The sequence below is a fragment of the Pezoporus flaviventris genome, unplaced genomic scaffold (genome assembly GCF_033815535.1).
Source record: "Pezoporus flaviventris isolate CSIRO_AGI_PZ_B2104156 unplaced genomic scaffold, CSIRO_AGI_Pfla_v1 ptg000083l, whole genome shotgun sequence".
In the NCBI taxonomy this organism is placed as follows: domain Eukaryota; kingdom Metazoa; phylum Chordata; class Aves; order Psittaciformes; family Psittacidae; genus Pezoporus; species Pezoporus flaviventris.
In genome coordinates, this window is record NW_026892631.1 from 9101217 (window position 1) to 9121458 (window position 20242).

General features: G+C 46.3%; 1 protein-coding gene across 2 annotated transcripts in view; it reads left to right on the forward strand.

The window, feature by feature from the left end:
* Nucleotides 1–19685, forward strand: part of SYNDIG1 (synapse differentiation inducing 1) — a 57050-nt gene extending 37365 nt beyond the window's left edge. Inside the window, exons 4-5 of one of the 2 annotated variants that reach the window (XR_009747171.1) lie at nucleotides 18623–18896; nucleotides 19464–19685. Coding sequence is in view for 1 of the 2 variants with exons in the window: in XM_061475175.1 (XP_061331159.1) it covers nucleotides 18623–18781 (159 nt within the window). In the remaining variant the exon portion in view is untranslated. Of the gene's footprint in view, nucleotides 1–18622; nucleotides 19438–19463 lie in introns of those variants that run through there. The other variant, XM_061475175.1, reaches the window with a different exon arrangement.
* The last annotated feature ends 557 nt before the right edge of the window (nucleotides 19686–20242 follow it).

The window sequence follows — 20242 nt, forward strand, 5'->3', positions numbered from 1 at the left end:
CATAGCTTTATATTTGTGATTTACATAGATTACATTGCAGAGGTTTACAGTCTACTATATGCATTTGCTGCTGTGTTGGGAGCTGTAAAGAATAAAATCATGTAATAAAGAGCCTTCTGGTCCTGACATAAAATTCAGCATAATACATATTATTATCCCTGCCTGTGCCAGCCCTTCCTTCTTGCTCTTGCCTATGTTTTCAGTGTGTGCCAGTGCTATCAGTGCCTGAATACCAGCTAGGACTCCTTGCTGCTGTAGAGCAGAGCAGAGGAAAAGCCTGTAGAAGAGTTGAACAGGGAGAAATGCAGGAGCACTTCAAGTATGTGAAAGGCAAGTGCAAACAAGGAGGGAATTAACTCTTCTCCACATCCACTCCAGGATGGCTAAAGCCCTCAGTCCTACGTTGCAGTGAAGATGGTCTGGGTTCAGGTTTAGGAAAAGCTTTCTAGAGATTAAAGAAGGGAAATGCACTACCACTTGACCTCAGCAGAGACCAGTGCAGATGAATGGTCAGGGATGGCTTTTATAAGCAGAGCTTAAGATTTCTACAAGCTTATAATTGGTTTTGCTAAAATCCTCTCTTATGCCAGCTGGATATACACTGGAACTGACTTATTAACATGCCTCTGCTCTCCGCTCTGTAATCAGTGTCAGTCACAGTAGTGTTTAATGTTACACAGCAGCAATCTCAGTCTGGAACTAGTTTACTGGCTACTTGATAGCTGGTGCCTTTCCCGTATTAGCCTATTTCCCAGTCTTGGAGCAGGTGACTACTTGCTCTCCTGTCAAGATTGTCACTCACCTTTGTTTGAAAGCATAATGCCAGCACGCTTTCAAGGTAGATGGGACTGAAAAGCAGCTCATTTCTTCAAGGAGCAGGGTAGAGGTTGCAGGGAAGACCTGGTATCAGTTTCCTTCCACCATTAGTTTTTCCATCCCCTGGAGCAAAAAAAAAGTCATTTCTCATCCTGAGAGCATTTTCCAGACTTCAAAAATCTGCCTTTGGATAAAATTCCAGTTTTGAACTTTGGATGCTTTTCATGAAGTCTCATGAAGTTTCATGGGTCTGATGCTTAAAACTCAATCTGGACACCCTGCCTTAAGAGGCAACAGTTCTCCATTTCCCATTACAAAGTGTATTGAAGACTCTTAAGGTTTAGTTTTCAACTTCTATGCTCTGTTTCTGAGTCACGAAACAGAGCAAGACTCCAGGCTGGCTCCTTCTGAATTCTTCTTGGTATCTGTGAGTTGCTTTTGTGCCATTACACTGTCAGACCTCGCTTTTGGGTTTGGTGTTCATCTTTGCATGATACTCACTTCCTCCTCCAGGTTTTGTGTCCCTTGCTTGGTGAAGGTAATCTCACCAAACTGACAGGAGAGCTCTGTTACGATTGTAACTTGCTTACATTTGCTTTTTCTGGCATCATCTAGAAACAGTACATACTGTACTATTTCAGTGGCTTTCCTGGATGGTGAGCTAGCTGCTTTTGCAGGATTGCTGAGTTCAAGACTGTGTATTTTTGGAGTAACATTTACTCATTTGGTGCTTTATTGTATTAACCCCCTAGATCCTGAAAATAAAAGGTAGTTTCCTCTAGCAGGAGGAAAACTGTTATGTGGGTTTCTTAATATTCAGTAAACCCATAGTGAATGACTAAGAACAGTTATCGATTCACACCAGCAAGCTGTGCCGATATATTTATGGCCATCTAAAGCGGTTTTGCTAGCTAGTCCAAAAGAAGTGTTTGCTTTCTTTTTTTAGCTCCCTACAAAATAAGAGTTTAATGACAAAAAAAAAACACCCTGCTTCGGTGAGAATGCGCTAGGCACAGCAAAACAAAAGAAAACCCACGTTTGCAGTTAAAAGTCTGTGTTTCCACACAGACTTGTTCTCCTTTATATTCGTGCTATTGAGTGTTGGTAGGACTCCCTGCAGGAGCACCCTGGTGCTTCCTGTCCATGGTGCATCATGGTGGAGATGCAGTCCCAGTGAGGACGCTGGTCCTCAGGTAAAGGAGAGACAATGGGCAGGCAAAGTGCAGTTGCCCTGGAGCAGCACTGCAGCAGAGCATTGGAACTGAAGTGTCTTCCTTTCCTCAGTGCTATTTTACACATCCCCAGGAAAACCTTCACGGAGAGCAGTCAACGTGCTGTCAAATTCCATCTACAGGCAAACAGACTTAAAACACATGGAGAGAGAGAAAACTCCCAGCCAGGCCCTGCTGTTTGCTTCTGTAAATCTACGCTTCTGCCTTGCAAGTTTACTGTTGAAGAAAGGGCTATGACAAATTCCCCCTCAGGGGTCGGTATTTCTGGGCTCTTGGGGCTGACAGCTATTTCCTCCATTGCAACTTCCCTGCTTCCAAGAGGAGCACTTTCAGTGAGTGCTCCACAAGCAGCCACAGCGATTTTCATCCCCCTCTTCTGCGAATCCTGCATTCTGCACATCCCCCTCTCGACGTGCACGTCCTCTTCACCCAGATCAGGCAGCAAGCAGCTGCTCTGGCAGCACCCCTATCTGGAACATTGCTTGATATTACAGTAGGCAGCTATGTTTATTTATAGTGACTACATGAGCCAGGCTGATGGCTCTGCTGAGATCTTCACAGCAAAAAGAACTGAACAAAGCAACAAAGGGATCTGAGATCTTTGCATCACTCCTGTTCCATGGCAACCTGCCTTGAAGACTAGAGGGGGGGGTTAGGCAAAATAGCATGATGTCCTTGTCTTGCCTTTTTGTGCTTCCCAGGGCATCAGTTGTTTCCCTCTGCTGGAGACCAGGTGTAGGGGAGCCTTGCCTCACTTGTTGTGTCTCTTCTTTCCTGTTAAACAAGCTCTTATTTTTTCCTGGCTCAGGCTTGCTGAGGCAGAGCAGTGCTGCTGATGGAGTAAGCTCTGATCTCCAGCATTTTTGTGTCTCGAAGAGCAGTCTCTCCTCCAAACCTGGCAGCATTAGAGATGAGATTTCCAAGGATTCAGATCATAGACTCACAGACTGGTCTGGGTTGGAAGGGACCATAAAGCTCATCAATTTCCAACTCCCTGCCACAGGCAGGGACACCTTCCACTAGACCAGCTTGCTTCAAGCCCCATCCAGCCTGGCCTTGAACACTGCCAGGGATGGGGCAGCCACAGCTTCCTCGGGCAATTTCCACTCATTTATGCTCAGACATCAGGCACAATTTAAGGCTGGGACTAAAGGACCCAAGGCTATTCTTGCTTATGCTGTGTGACCTGAGATCTTGCCTTCCCCTCCCTGTGTTCACTGCACTCTGCTGTGACCGATGCAGAGGATAGATGCTGCCCTTTGAGGCAAGAGCCCTGACGATGCTCGCTGGTGTCCTTGCAGGAAGGGGAAGGTGTGGGGAAGAGCTGGTGTCTCAGATGCGGCTGCTCCCTGTGTGTGTTCCCAGCAGGAGCGTGTTGCTGTTGGGAGTGTGTCATTCTCCTGGTGGGCGGGTGTAAAAAAACCGATTCGGAAAGTTTCAAAGGAAGCTTAACAACAGCGAGAGGAGCTGCAGCAGCTCCATGCAAATAGCCCGGGCCCATTTGCAAAACACGAATGCCTCCTCCGCTCCATAGAGATCAGCTGACAGGGGCAGGAAAGCTGTAATTTCTTCCCTAAAAACAAGGATGGTCCTCACTCGTAACTTGATCCAAGGGATTTTGAACTCTTTTGAGGATGGCATCTGATTTGCGGTGACTTTATTTACATCATGTATTATCATAGAATCCCAGACTGGATTCCAACCCCCTGCCAAGGGCAGGGACACCTTCCACTGGAGCAGGTTGCTCCAAGCCCTGTCCAACCTGGCCTTGAACACTGCTGGGGATGGGGCAGCCACAGCTTCTCTGGGCACTATAAAATATACACAGACGCAGGTTCAAGCCCATCATCCAATGCAGTAACCGCCACCCACCCGCCACGTTAACTCATCCATCTGATTTCAGAAGTAGAACTCCTGGCAATAAAGAAGATACTCTGATTTCCTGCGTCAGGATGTCAGCCTTGATTCCTAGCCTATGCATCCCTGAATTTTCTTGGAGGACTTCCGCATGATTCTGGTTTACAGACAAATGTCCTGGATCCTCAGGCTTGCTCCCCATGGGCAGGCTGTGCTGGTGAAGCATGACTTTTGAGCCTTGCTCTCAGAAGCTGATGGAAAGCCTGACTTGCTGAGAGAGGAGGAGGCATGCATCTTCCAAAAATGCCACTTTATATTCCTCAGCAATCCCATGGCACCAAAAACGATGGCATTACTGAGGTAATTTAGCATTATTTTTAATAGCAGGAGCATTGAATATGTGTCCTTAGACCCCGGGAACCCTTCCAAGAGCTTTCCTGCTTGCTCACCTGTGCTCTTGTAGCATCCTTCTGCTGCCCAGTGGGCAGTTAACAGTCATTTTGCAAATATTCAGCTGAGCTGTTGACTGGGATTAAACCACCACGTGTATTTAAATACCTGGTATTAGAGGCCATATACTGGCAGTTCAATATGTTTCAATAAACTATAGTGAAAATGCTTTTTCTGAGTCTATCCCCATCCATCAACATGGGGAAAATGGGGTTTTGCCACTCAGCTTTAGGATGGCAGCACTGAGAGGGGAGCTGCTTTTCTTATAGAAGTTTTCCCTGTTTAACTGAAATGACATTATAAGCACACAGACTTGCACTGATGAGGGATGTGAGCATGGATGTTTTATTCATGGCACATTTCAGTGCACATCGCTTGAAAATTAGCTGTAATTGTCTCACTAAGCCTGGTTCACCTTCCACCTGCCACTGGGTGTGCTACTGGTCTCCTGCATTTGCATCCCAAAGAAACCAAGCTTTGCATCAGATCTGGATAACCCCAGGGCTTTCTTCCAAATAGCTCCTGCCCTTGGAAGTTCGGGAGTGAACTCCTTTCTGGCTTCCTTGTAGCATAATTAAGCTGATGGCTATTGATAGGAAGTGCTCCAAGGAAGGAGAATCATTCTGGTTTGCAGAGTGCCTAGTGCAAGAGGGACAGGGAAGCCACTGGAGGGGACCCTGAGCCACAAAGGTCCCTACTGTCACCTACCTCTTTTGGGTTTGCACATGCCCTCACACCTTTGTTTGCTTCGATTTCAATTGTTTCAGCAATCATAGAATGGTTTGGCAATTTTCTGTAGCTGTTACATTCCCTTTTAAATATGTATTTGTTTTCTAAGTAAGTGCTAACAGGACCTCATGGCACATAGGCTCCTGAGATGTATTTCGGCTTCTACGCTTTGCAATAGGCATCACTCCACGTTGCTTCTCATCCTTGGCAATGCCACAAGCACATTGCATCTCATCTGCCTGTACAGCACAGGAAAAGGGCTCCCTGGGACTCAGTAGGAGGTGTTCATGCAAACACGTTAGGTACCTCGCATCCCAGCCAGCTCCCCATATTCCCCCAGTCATCTCTGTTCTTTGGAAACATTGAAAACTTCAGTGTTTTCATTGGCAATTGTGAACACAACAGTAAATCACAGTACAATGTTAATGGAAGTGAAGAAAGAAGTTGGGCGTGAGAGATGCTGTTCTTTAGGTGAATGTCCTTTTGACATGAAGAGGTTGATACCCTGTTGGAATAGCCTTTTCACCAAGGCTCAATTATGGATAAGCTTTGCATTGCCCTTGCTACTATAAAAGGAAAGCACTTCTTCAGTAAAAGGGGAAAATTGAGCACTACTCTTGAATTACTCTTGTAATTGAATCAGTCTGCCTTTGCAGTTGCTGAAATAGGAAATCCAGTGTTAGAAAGGAGCAGCTGAACTGAAGAAGGAAGAAATTAGCATTACTGCTGAAGACCAAAGGCATTCTCATCCACATATAATCCTGGACTGTAGGAATTCACACACAAACAGCTTCAAGAAGCTTACCATTTCCTATGTGAGCTCAGCCAGCTCTCCTCTGCCACTCCAGCCAGATTAAACCATGATTCTCCAGTGTGAAGCTGGAAGATGTGCCCTGGCACTAGCACTCCAATGTTTTGGAAAGGCCATGGAAATAATTTAAGGATCTTCAAAAGCACTGGGAATCTGAAAGGAGAGGGTAAGGTAACCTCAAATTGCTATAGACATCCTTTCATTACTTTCCCTACAGTGGACAAGGGCCTGAACCTTAGTTCTCTATCACGTGAAGTTAAAGGTAAGATGGTTTTTAAAGAGCACTGAAGTGACTCAGCCCAATTGCTGCAACAGCAGCAATGGCAACTGAAACATGCTTGAGATTGCTGTCGTGACCTGGTGCCTTGCCCCAAGCCACATCCTTGCAAATAATACATCTATTCCTTCTCCCTAGTGAAGGGCTCATTTGAAAGGGGACTCATTCTAGGCTGTGACACCGCTTCTTTTGTTTGTAGTACTGGTGTTTTTCTTTCTGTGGAGCCGTGTCACTGCCTGTTTCTCAGTTGGTTCTCAGTTCACACAGTGGTGACAGTCAGAGAAGTGCCCACCTAGATGGGCCAGAAAGCAGCTGCCCTGCTTTGGTACACATGTGGAGTGAAAGCTGCACTCATCACCCAGTGAACAGCTTTGTGATGTACCTTTGCTGCCAGCAGAAGACATTACTGTAGGAACCTTGATCGGTCATGCCCATCACTACACCCATGGCCCTGGCTGGAGCTAAGCTTCCTGTCTGCACTTCCAGGAGCATGGAAAGCGCTTCCTCCAGTCCTTTGCACTCCACTGAAGTGAACCTCCAGGTCTGCCTTTCCCACCAGGAGAGCATATTGCCCTCCCAGGAGAAGAAACAACATAAATGTTGTTCATGGCCTCCCATGGATAGCTCGGCAGCTCCAATAGCTACGTTGAGTTAAAGGTACCGCAGAACTCGAGTGGGGAGGTCTGCTGGGAGAGAGACCAGGTTCCCTTCCTCAGCAAAGATGTGCCTCAAAGCACAACGCTGTGCTCCTGTATCCAGCTCCACTGTGCAGGGAAACCACATTTGCTTGGCCTCGTGCTGTTTTCTAGTGGAGGAGAAAAGTGTGGACAATTGACATAGTGTCACGAGGATGTGTATGTGTGCTAATGTCTGTGTATGCTTTACTGCCACCAGCGCTTGTCCAGGACAAGGATCCCTATTGTGCTAGGTGCTCTACAGATCAAAGCTAACACCTTGGAAACGATAAGAGAGAGGCATAAGCCTGTCCTCAAGGGCTTACAGCTTAGACAAAGCAAGAGAGAGACACACGGGGAACAGAAGGAGGCGGGAGGGGGGAGTGCTGGTCACCAAAGCAGACGGCTGCCTTAGACCTCTGGCTGCATAGCTACCATAGACTCATTTAGCCCTGAGCAAATAATGAAAACAGTTGTTCATGAATATTTTAGTGGGATATTTTCATGGTACATTTCAGTCATGAGGCACGTATTAGCCCAGTGGGGTAGAAGGTTGAAAGAGAGAAAAGGGGGAAGAGAGCAGGCAAGCTCTGGAATAATTCATTATCAAATCCCTCCCCACACAAATTACTTCCTGCTGAAAACTTCTGATGGACAAATGCAACAGAGATACCAGACCAGGGCAGGCTTCGTGCTTCACTGGCATGACCCTCCTTTTATAGCTCCACCGTCACATGGTGGAAGATGTTTAAGCATCCACAGGGTTTGTATCTCCACATCTGGACTTCCACCCTGCTCACTTGCTACCACCTCTGGACGTGGTCCGTTTTCTCCTACATCATTTGGTGTAAAACCGTTGTTGCATAACTCAGGTGGGACTGCTACTCCTCCTCTGCCCTTGCCAAGTCCGAGGACTTGGTCCCCAGGCACAGACCAGATCTCTGTCACTCCTCTGCTCTTACCCAGGGCAGGTTTTAACAACAGTTTGGCATCGCCTGCCCCTTCTCTCTGACCCCAGCTGGCTGAGCTCTTGGGAAAACCCTGGCACAACCAATTCAAGATAAAGAGGTCCATGAGGTGTCAGGTCCCAGGGCATGCTGGTTCCTCCTAGGCTGCCTTAGGCTGAGGTGAGCCCATTAGCTCAGCCCGTGATGCAGGACAGGTTTATAGCATTCTCACTGTGATGGACTAGTCCTGGACGCAAGATGGCCAAATTAAAGGGACTTATATGTGAAAGTGATTTTCTCCATAGCAGCTGCCATCCTGCCAGATGCAGGATTCTTCCCTGTGAGGGTGCTGAGGCCCTGGCACAGGGTGCCCAGAGAAGCTGTGGCTGCCCCATCCCTGGCAGTGTTCAAGGCCAGGTTGGACACAGGGGCTTGGAGCAACCTGGTCTAGTGGAAGGTGTCCCTGCCCGTGGCAGGGGATTGGAGCTGGATGAGCTTTGAGGTCCCTTCCAACCCAAACCATTCTATGAGTCTGTGATCCTATGTCCAGGATAGCACACTCTGCTCACAGTATTTAAAGGGAAGGGACTGGAGAGCAAGAAGAAAAATTCCTTTGAGATCAAAGGGACCCTGCTCTGACTCCTGAGGTTTGCATTTCACAGAGGGAGTCCTCTGCTCAACCAGCGCATCCTACAGAGGCTTTTATCCCTCTTCATAGAAAAGAGTGTGCCATACAGGTTGCATCTTCCTACCGTGAATGTGTTTGTGCCTTCCCCACCTCCCGCAGGATGTGCAGACAGGGGGGGACACTCCTCCCTCCTGCTGACAGGGACCTGGCCTCTGCAGCAGCCACTGTTCAGGTTTGACCCTCCTGCTGCTAGACAAGCCAACTGGCTGGAGAGAGGAGCTTTGATTTCCGTCTCTCACTGCTTTCAGCAGACACAGCAAGGCCAATTAAATCACGGGGAGCAAGATGTTTGTTATATATATGCAACAGAATAAAGGAGAGGAAAAGAAAAGAAGCAACCGTCATGCTCTCATTTGTACGCTTTGGAATAATTTGAGAGTAAAAAAACTTGGCCAGGTTGTTAATGACCCCTCAGAGCCACTAAGAAGGATTCTTATTAGCAATCTCTGCCCTCCCTGTTGGACAATGAGGACTTATGTTTGTTTGCTAATGGGTTTCCAGTGAGGAAGAGCCCTACCCCTGTGGAGCAGTTTGTTAAAGGGAGAAGAGTCCTTTGGGATGGCCTCTTCCTTCCACCAGTTATCATCAAAGCAGCAAATATTCTGACTGGGGCTCCCATGAATCAAAAATAAAATGGTCCCAAGATGCCAGTGTAAGAACTGCTGCAGCTCTACTCCATCCTGCTCCTTTCTCTTAGTATGGCAATAGGCGATTTGGGGAGCAAACCTGCAGCAAGACAATATTATAAGGTAGTTACTGCAAGCATTAGTAGGATGCTGGAGGAAGAAAGAGTAGCAAAGCTAGGCAATCCTCGAGGATACACATCTCAAGCCAATTTAGTTTCTTCCTGAGGGCAAGAGTAAGAGCTGACTCGGGCACCATGAAGGCACATTAGAAGGATGTTCTTGCTATTGTGAAGGTGAAACCAACAGCTCTGTGCTGCAAGAACTGGCGGGGTCCCTCACTGTGCTGCTTAAGGCACTGCAGGTACAAGGTCTCTCTGGTCTTTCTATGATGCCAGCAGACAGACTGGACTGGGAGAGGCTTTGTTTAGTGCTCAGGCAGGTGACTTACTCCTCAGCAACAGCTTTCCTGGAGAGCTACCCTGATCCATCACCAACTCTGTACCCTGTTCACTGGGCAGCAGGAGGATGAGCAAAGCCTTTCCAGCTCACTCTGGCTGCTGCTGGGCTCCTTCCAGCTGCCCACCCCTGGCAAGGTAGTGCTGCTGCCTGGATGTCTTCTATACACCCACAGCCCAGCTCTGCAGAGAGCTCTGTTCGTGCTGGTGTGGAGATAACATCCGCATAACACAAAAGCAGGGTTGCTGGTTTTGGGTAGAAGAAAGAGAGGGTGAACCAGGAGCAGAGGGGCAATAAGGGGAGCAGAAACGAGTAACATGAGATCCAAGGGTAAGAAGTCTACAGGGCAAGAGCAAGGCTGAGATAAAGCCCTGGGATGGAATCCCCACACATCAAGCCCCGCACCACTGAATCACAGGAGCCTGGGAGTACTGCAGTGGTAGGAGGGAGGACTTTTGTACATGAGAGATTAGGGGCTAGCATCTGCTGGCATGACAGCACGGTGATGTGATGTGTTATTGCTGGAGAACATGGAGTTCTTGTCTTGCAGACGCTGAGTCATAGGAAAGACAGAGCAGTCATTTCAGGGTGTTGACAGCTTAATACAAGGTTAGACCTTCCATCTCCATGCCAACAGCAACGGTGACAAATACATATCAATTGTTCCAGGTCAGCTGATGAACTTTCCCCATAGTGAAAAATGAGATCTTGTTGAGTCCTCCTCTACGGAGAACGGAGCTGAATCAAGAGATGAGCATGCCTCTGGTTTCTTCAGCCTGTGCAGAGGTGTATCCTGGCATGAGTAGATGCTGGTGGGTGTCTGGGTAGGATGCCTGTCTCACAGCACAGTTTTTTGTTCTCTTTTTTCATTCTTTCCCCATCCAAGCACGGTTCTGGGGCTAAGCAAGGAGGATGGGGAACATCATCTTCGTACTGCGGTGATCGCACCGTTTAATGCAGCTTCCAGCTCTCCCCAACAGTACAAGCAGCCTAGCCAGGAATAATTTCCTCGATCTCTCCCTTTTAGTCTAGGTGCTTTCTAAGGTACCACCCAGCAGCAGGCACAAAATGCCCCATAGACCATCCCTTCTCAGGAAGGTGACTGCTCCACAGGAGTTTGTTGGCTTGGGGCCATCCCAACCCCAACAAGAGGAGCCTTCCTCAGAAGGGGTCGTATTTCTGAGGAGGCACCATGTCAATTATTGAAAAGCGATTAAAAATTGAATGCATAATGAGCAATACTGGAGCCAGATGAGGATTTATGCACCAACCTTTAGCTGGTTTGTCAAGGCTGTGTGTGCAGATACATAGATACATATATAAATACATATATAGCATGGTTTCAGAAAAAAAGGTTGTTTTGAGACATTTCTTCTCTCAGGAGGCTTTCAAAAACCATCTGAAACCCCAAATCAATACCTTTCCAAGCAGAACAAAACTAATCCCTTCTTCATTTGGAGCAAAGTTTTTAATCTGAAAGGTGGAGTTATTGCCTATATAGAGATAAAAACCAAACCGAAACACAAAGAGAAGCTCGAAAGCAACATGAAATATTTCAAAACTGTCTCTATAAACTCCTTAAATTAACCTCCATTATTTAAAAATAATCTGGTAGCACAGATTTGCGTTCAGCATAGTTTTTTACACTCTATTTTGCCCTTGGTCTGAAAGAAACGTCACTTCCCATGCTCAGTCCATCTTGGATTCAGTTTGAGTTGTTTAAAAAGTATAAGATCTCCTTCTTGTTGTCCTCTAGAGCTTTTAAAACCTTCCTGCTGAGTTTCTATCTTCTGGAATGTCTCAGTCGTGTTTTTTCATGGGACTTTGGTCCATATCTTTTTGCCATGTAAATATAGGACCTATTGTAAAAGCAGTGGTGACATCTTAAAAAACGGAGGAAAGAAGATACATGGAAAGCAAATGAGTAGATTCTGGTTTGAAAGAAGTGGTCTATCAGAAAGGCAAAAGCCCTCTGTCTTATTCCCGTACTTGTTACCAGCTCAGAATTTTCTGATAAGAATGGGAACAGAAACATTAGCAGAAAGCTGAAGGATTTCACAGTGCTTTTTGTGTACTTCAATTGGGAATAAACGGGGGGGGGGGGGTTGCCCAGAATGTGGTGACTTTAGTTCTTACACTAAATAATGTTAGCAAAATCCACAGTCCTTTGTTAAATAAATACAGGAATGGCGTATTAGCATAATGGATTAACTGAGCACATCACCCTGCATTATGAACCAGCAATGCTGAGTCATCCTAGGACTAGATGAATATTCCAACCCAATAACCTGTGTCCAGCGGTGGCATAAGCAGATAGGAAGAGGATTTGAAGAGCAGAGTAAGCATAGACTTCTGTAATACTTCCATGATGTTGTTCCCAAATAATATCCATGACATGTTCATGGGTAAAATGTCAGTGGTGAACTCAGAAATACAGACTCTAATAGAATTTCTCCTTTGGGTCATACGTATGTGTGAGGACATGAACCCATGCACAAGTGTGTCGGGGCATATGTAAGTCAGTGTGTGTAGAACGGGCTTCATCACATGCCACCTGTCTCAAGTTTTCTCCTCTTCCATCACAAAGTGGCAACATCTGCTGAGGACTAGAAGCAAAGAGGAAGGGGGGAGGAAATTATCTTCTCTACCATAAACATCCTAAATTCTTGTATATGCCCGGAAAACAGAGCTGCCGTCGTACCGCGGGCTGAGGTCTCATCCTCTCAAGTGCAATCAAACAAACTGCTGTTGCTGTGGAGCTTGTCTAAAAACATTTTGCTCATTCAGGCCTTTTATGCCTGCTGTTCTCATTATTATGCTCTTGTTTTTCCAAGTGTCGAAATCTCACTCGGACATTTATAGTTTTATCTGCGCTTGAATGCACAATCAGACGCCGCAGGCAGCACCAGCCTGGGGCTGAGTCACGTCTTCGCCTCCATTGGATTTCAAATTCCAGCAGAAAACATTGACACCAAAATGATGCAGCGGCTGAAGCCCAGATGTTATGAGAGTTGATAATGCGGAAGAGGCAAACTCATGCTGGTCTCTGTTTACTTCCTCTTCTCCCCACTCACACTTTCTTCCCCTGAGCCTTTCATAGGTTTCCAGGGATAAATGTTGTCCCCGCTATATCCCCTCCCACCAACGCAGCATCGTTTGATTTGGTGGCAGTAGGGATTCTGTTAGTCAGGCCACTTGTCTTCACCTGCCTCCTACCCAGGAGCTTGGCAGGGTTTTGTCAAGGCTGGAAGTTCATGTGCTGCTGCAGGGCGAAGTGGTGATGCTCACAGAGAAGGAAATACCACGTGGAGGGCTGGGTGGAGAAAGGTCTGGTTAGACTATACATGGACTTCCAGTGCAAAGCAAGAGGCTACTCCAGACACAGGGTGGTCACCAGCCTGTCCCTTCTCATTGCCTTCACACTGGTAGCTGTTCCTACCTCCACTGTGATGAGCCTGTTGTTGTTTCTCTGCCTTTACTTACCAGTCATGGTAAAGAAGGGGCTGAGGCAGGTCAGAGGGGCTGATGATGGAAGCAGCATCCGCTGCGATGCACTCACATTGCACAGTGCTATGCTCTGGCCACAAGCCTGTTTACTAGAATGAGGATCCATTGTTGAAAGGAAGCCTTGAGGGGGAGGTTTTCACACTGGATTTTGTTTTGTCACTCTGAGATGCAGCAGAGCACTTAGGACATCTGGCAGAAGCCTCGAGCAAAGCAGCAGCAGCTGCGTATGCCAGTTTATCCCCTCTCCATGTGTTAATGAAACCCTGGTGACATCCCTGGATCATCCTTTTCTCACTCCTTCCCAAGTACTCACAGATCTCAGCATTGCCCCAGAGGAAGTTCCACATGGGCTAAGCATTTACTGCCTCACTGTCCTTATCAGCCATCCCAACTAGATCTCAGTGTTACCATATAATCAGAGAGCAGGGTATGGTTAAGCTCTTGTGCTTTCTATCTTCTAAATGCTCAGGATGGGACTGACACCTTACTGAAAGACATCAATCCTGAGCAAGTTATCTAGCATCTACCTATCACCACTAGAGTGTGGATGGGAATTTCCTGAAGGTGATCCAGCAATTGATTTTGGACACTGCAGTCTGAAGGCTAGGTTAGGCTGGGTGGGATGCCTTCCTTTGAAGAGGAAAAGAAGCGTAAGCAGTAGAGATTAGGTCCAGCATTGAGCCTAAGAGGTTTGTGTTTGTTTTGAAGTGCCTGCACTTCACTGTGATGCCTGCTCCCCACTGTTTCCACAGCAAGTTCCAGGCAGAGAATGTCTGCTTGAGACTCATGTCCATTTCCAGGACCAACTTTCCAGCAGAAATGATGGAAACCTCTAGAGGAGCTCTTTGGTATCTGAAAGGCCAGTTGCCACAGGCTGAAGCTTCTGTTATACTATGGGCATAATGTGATTTGCAAATGCCTGACACAGCAAAGAACCATTTGTTGTCTATTTAATTCACCAGTTCAGTCTGTCGACATGTTTGATGAGGCTTCCTAGTCCCCTGGTTCTTTCCTGAAGCTCTCCTGCTATATCCCAACCCCTGTGCTGGGTGTCTGCCAGCCCCATGTTTTCCACTGCGGACTCTTTGCTGTCATTCATGGTCCAGAGGCAGATCCTGACTTCACCCTTTCCCATCTGTATCTTTAGCAAAGTCTCTGGAGTCTTTTTCTCACCGTCAGTGAAAATGAAGTGATGTGAACCTGAAAGTGGAAGATACTGCCCAGAAATTTGAGATCAGCACAAGCCAGGCAAATTAAAAGCAGTTGCCAGCGCTTTTGAGTAGAAGACAGGAGAGGATACGGGACCAGAAGTGTTTTCTGTACGAGTTACTCCTCATTCTGTGGCAATTTCTGCATGCCACTTGTAGAATTAAGACCCACGGTCCAGCCAGTGTCTTCGTGGAGCCTGTGCATCCCTGCTCCTTGCCGGCCATTCCTTCACCATGAAATGAAAAGAAGTCCTCCCGTCACCTCACCAAAGGGGTCAGGATACCCCATTCTCCTCCTACGTGGAGCCACTCTGCTCTCCCACTTCAGGGCGATGAGGCAGGATTAATAATTGTGATCAATGTGTTTCTTGTTTCCAGATACAGTGTACCAGAAAGTATTTTGTGAGTGTGATATATGAGTCACTGTGGGATGCAGCAGCATTTTTTGGCCTTGCAGTTATGGAGGTGCAGTATTCATCTTCTCTCAGCCCATAAAACATGCAGCCCAGGGACATGATGAATATGTTTTGCAGAAGCTCAAGTGGAAACTCCAGGGAAGTACCTTGAAAGTGTTTCTAAACAAGAAGACATTCGTTTTGTTAGTTATACAAAGCAAGACAAACCTTCCAGACCTCCTTACTCCTCCTTCCCCTGCCCCTCCTCACTTTCCTGGCTGACTTCCAAAGTCTCTAAAGAGAGGATTGATTGAGGGCTGGTATTTTCTCAAGCCCCTGTTTTTACCTTTGGAGTACCCAGGTTAATCACAACCTGTGCCAGTATCTAGCAAATTGATCAGAAAGTCATATCTGGGCATCCAGAGGACACAGACCAAGGGAAAACCAAGGGGCAGGGGGTTTGGGAGCCAAGCACTCTGCAAGAAGTGTCTCATCTTCTGGCTGTGCAGGGGGGGAACTTGTCTGGTGCTATCCGATGAATTAACCCCCACTCATAATTCATCCCATGTCTTGCACTTGTCCCCTGATCTGTTTATCAAACCTGTTGGTCCTGCTGCTGCCCAAAGACTGTATTAAATTGGTTCATCAATCATCTGGCTGCCAGCCACAGTCTTGCCAGAGAAAGGAAGCAGCGAATGAATGGAAGTACTGTAAAACTCCAGAGATAACATCATTTTGATTAGGAAAAGTGCTTACTTCTGCAGCCACTTTTAAGGCTGTTAGAATAGCTGTTTGTATTCCTTAATAGTTAATTTAAGGCGCTTAGCTTGAAGAGGCTGTAGTGAATCAAGTCCTTTGTTAGGAAGGCATTTGGACCTTCATTCTTCCACCAGTCCCAGCTGCATCAATCATGATGGACTAGTTAATACCACATAGGATTCAGCTTTGCTCATCAGGGCAAAGAAGTAATAAAAAGCCAGTACTGCTTTAGTGATCCCAGAGCTGAGCCTGTGAAGAGGAACTCCCAGAAATCCATTTCCAGGCTCGATACGGATGCCAGATGAGCACACAAGACATTTCTTGTTCTCATATCCCACATGGGGTTTTGCTACAGCACAGGTATTCCTGGCATGGAAGCCCCAGAATGTCACTTCTCTGTGTCAGGCATCGAATGGGCTGGATAATAGAATCACAGAATGATTTGGTTTGGGTTGGAAGGGACCTTAAAGATCATCCAGTTCCAACCCCTTGTCATGGGGGTTGCCAAAACCGAGGGATTTCTTCAACGTGCACAGGGGTACCAAAGACCTGATCCCTGTTTAAAAAAGCCCAAACAAGGCAAGAAAAAAAGCGCTTATTCGTTGCCAGATGTTAACCTATTAAAACTGGCCTCGGTTGCATTTTGTGTAGCAACTGTTTTCCAGATCTGTTTAGCTTAAACCTGCAGAAATGCTGCAATTTGCATACAGCGACTCTGGGCAGGAAGGGGAAGGTTTTGCTAATTAGGGGATAGCAACAAAGCATTTTCTTAGTGATAAGCAAGTCCTTCCAGACGAGTCTGACACTGATGGAGGGGGCTTCTGCGTGGATGATTTCTCCATCACAATGGAAACCTTTCTGAAAGGAATAAAGGAGGAATATAAGATTGTCCTTCTCATGTGCCCGTACCAATGCACTCTACATCCAGAATTGGATGTAGGAGAGATTTGATTTTGCCAAATGTGACAAAACATGCATCGGGTTAAAGGGAAAAGCCCCACATTCAGATTAGGTACTTTGCTGGAAACTAGGACTTCAGTGAAAGCCTGGGCCTGTTCCGCCAGCAGAAGATACTCACTATAGGTCTAATCCTTTCACAAATGTCATCAGAGAGCTCATCAAGAATAAAAGCTGTTCTCTGTGAGCAGGTACGTCACTAGGTTGAAGATACTATAGAAAAAAATGGTCTATTAGTGCTTGACAAATCAGCCTTCTGAATCCCTTTGGGTCACTCGTCATTTTGGGAAGATCTGACCTCTTTTATTGAATCCAATCAAGGCATACTGCCAACTTTTCAGATTATTTGACATTTTGGTTAATGGTTCCTTTTCCCTTTGAGTTTCCATCTGTTTTTCAGTGAAAAAATGCTGTTTTGAAACGGCACAAAGTTTCATTTCCAAGAGGTCAACCCAAAATGTTGCCCAATTTTTCATCGCGTAACGTGACATTTCAGAAATGTCAAATTGAAATGCTCCAACATTTTCAAACTTTCCCTCCATTTTGAGGTGTGAAACTGTTTACCACACTCTATCCAAAAGCCCAAATAGCTTCATGTGCATTTACCTTCATCTGACAAATCCAGCCTAACTTCAGTGTATAGCAGCCTCTCTGCTCAAGCCTGTTCTTGATGCTGCAATGGCTAGCAGATGCTTGGAGAGCTGAATGACCAAGTCATTATAAAGCTTTCTTTGTTTTCCTTGGCATAACTCTTAAGCCACCCTAACAAGTACATCCATGATGCCTAAAGCTCCTGGGGTTTTTGTGGGAAGGGCTCTTTTTTGAGTATTTGGAGGTCCCAGACAAGAAGCTCATGAAATCCATGGTCACTAACCGGTCATCCTTTGCAAAGTGAGTACCCAGCTAAACTAGAGGACACGGCAGTAGGTGTATAAACACCTGGGAGGTGTTTAGATGTTGCTGTTTTGACATGATCATTTTCCCCCTGCCTGCAGCCTAGTCTCTCTCTCAATACATATTGCTTGACATGGTTTCTGCCTGAAACATTTATAAGGCATTATGCTTAAAAAATGAGGTTGATGAATGAGAAGAGACGGTTCTCCTAATAAAGTCATTGATAGGAAGGCCAGAAGCCTTTTTTTCAGCGGGAAAGCTTGTCATTTGGCTGCTGTAAATTGCTCTAAGTAGCAAGATAGCAAAATAAAAGACATAAATAGAGCAATAGGTGACAGTGAAGCAGAAAACGTCCCAGGACATTGAGCATTTGTTGGGAAATACAATTAAAGCATTATGAATTCCTCACTCATTGTTGCAAGGGAACAAGGACTGTCTCAGAACTTACAGGGCTCATATGCTTCTACAAGACATTTCTGGTAAGTGACAGATCTGTTACTGCCTGCTGAGTGATCCCGCTGATATCATACCCTTGTCTATAAAAAGGACATCCTCCTTTCATCATATTGCGAGGCTGAGACCCCCTGAAATGGCATTAAGTGGTCTTGGCAATGGGTGGATCAGTCTTGTCCAATTTTAGCTTGCCTTTTCCTGTTTTGATCAGGGGGGTTGCTTTTGTCTTGGAGGCATAAGGCGGGATGTGTTAGAAGAACCAGTATTTGAATACTTCTCAAACTCCAGATGTAGTTTTGTGCAGGGGCCATCCTGTTGATGTCCGTGTGACTGTGGGATCATCACAGGAGACATCCATCAGTGAGGAAGTGACTCTTTCTGTGTTCATTGACAGCTGTACTAACAGATACAGTAACTCTATGAGGTTTGTTGTGCTCAAGCCAAAAAGCCTGACAAACTACATTGGGAACTCCAGCTGATCAGATTGAATTCAAGGCACCTGCTTGGGTACTCAAAGCTACATAGAAGTTGTGATATGATTGCCAGAGCTTTGGATTTGTCTTCTGAGCTACTGGCAAGAGATGCAAAAGCCACTTCAAAAAACACCATCAAAATGGAAACTCCTCTTTTCTAAGCTTGTGTGTCAACCCTCTGATAATCAAGGGAACTGCCCTGCTTGTATGAGTAAGTGTTCATCTGAATTAAGGCTAAAAGAGTGTCTACTAGCTCTGGTTTCCTAGCTCATTCAACTAAACAAGTCCCTGATCTCCAACCAGTTCACTGTCATATCCCAGGACCACGTTTCAGCCAAGAAATGAGCATCACATCTTCATTTCCAGGGGAAACAAGTAAATACGTTGCCTTGTTGTTGTTGTGTATCTTGCAGACAAACAAAGCAGTAGCCAAGGGGGACTTCCACCATGCAAGCTCCAGCTCCCGGCGAGCGCTCTTCCTGGCTGTCCTGTCCATCACAATCGGAACTGGCATCTACGTTGGGGTGGCCGTGGCTCTTATTGCCTATTTGTCCAAAAACAATCATTTATGAGCCTCAGGAAAGGGGGAGAACCAGCCACCCGGCACCTGCACTGCAGAACCCCCCCAGCAGATCAGACTGCATGACTTTCCACAAAGATGAAGAGACAAACACCTTCTGGGGGCAGGTACAGGATAACGTGGGCTTGTGCATTATTGTAGGGTGGGAAGCTGGCTGGGGGGATAGTTCCGCAGTCTGTGATGCACAAGTCTTGCTTCTCTTCATGACCCCCCCCCCCATACAAGAGAAAACAGAAGGAAAGAGAGAAAGAAAAGGAAAAGAAAGAAAAAAAAGGAAAAAGGAAAAGGAAGTTGGGGGAGGTGTGGAGAGGGGTGTTTGCCTTTTCCTTCTTTGCAATACGGTGTTTACAAGCAGCTGGCAAACTGAGCTGTTCTCTCAATACCTTTTTGGGGACCTGAACTTTGCAGCCAGCATGAGCTTGTGCTTAGTTTGCTTGTTAAGCACTGCACTGAGAGCTGGGAAAGCCTGGACGGTGGCCGGCAGTGTAACAACAGGAAGAAGAATATGTTCTCTTTTGTTTTGAACGCAGGACTTACTTGCCTAAGAGTGAAGCAGAGACCTCAGCGTAGAATGGCATTGCCTACTCTTCCTGTGTGGGTAGGTTTCCATGGAAGGAGAAAAGGAAATAAAAAAAAAGTATTCTTTTCTTTCCTTTCCTTGTTTTTGGATTAAGATGTGACCCACAGGCCCACCCAGTGCAGAGCAGCTGAGGTTGCTGCATGACTTGGCTCCGCAGACTGAGGGTGAAGTCGAAGTAGCATGAGATCCATTGTAAAACGAATTCCTCCATCCGGTCCTATCGTGATAACGGCACATTCCTGTGGCATATTGCTCACCTGGGTTGCTCTGTCTTACCATGGAGACCTGCGTAGCAGTGCAAGAAACCTGGGAGGGGGGGTGGGTGGGCAGGGGGGAAATGCAAACTGAAATACTAATAAATTACGGTAAAGCATGGGAATTAACCAGGGGAAGGAACGCTTCATACATTTCTGGGGTCCTGCTCGCACGCGGAGCAGGGAAGGAGACCACTCAGATCACAAGCTCACAGCTCGTCCGTGGACCAGGGACACAGCATAGCCATGGAGAGACAAGGTTGTCCCTCGATAAGCGGCGCAGTGGTACGCTGTAAGGAAACCGAGCACTGTCCTTACTCCACTGACTGAAATGACACCATTATGTTCTTCCCCACAATCAACCTTTTATTTATTTCTTTTTTGCCTTACAGATGTACTATTTCATCCCACCAAGGGTGTATCAGCATAAATGTATGTGTATCTCCATATACATATATACAGAGACAGAAGCTGATCAAAACAATAAGCATTTTATGGTTCACTGCCTTGTGTTTTACAAACATTTCTTTACCCAAGAATGTCTCAAAGACCTTTATTTTCCAACTCTGTATTGTGTGTCAGCTTTGCTCTGGGGCAGGATTTTTCTCCTGTTTTGGGG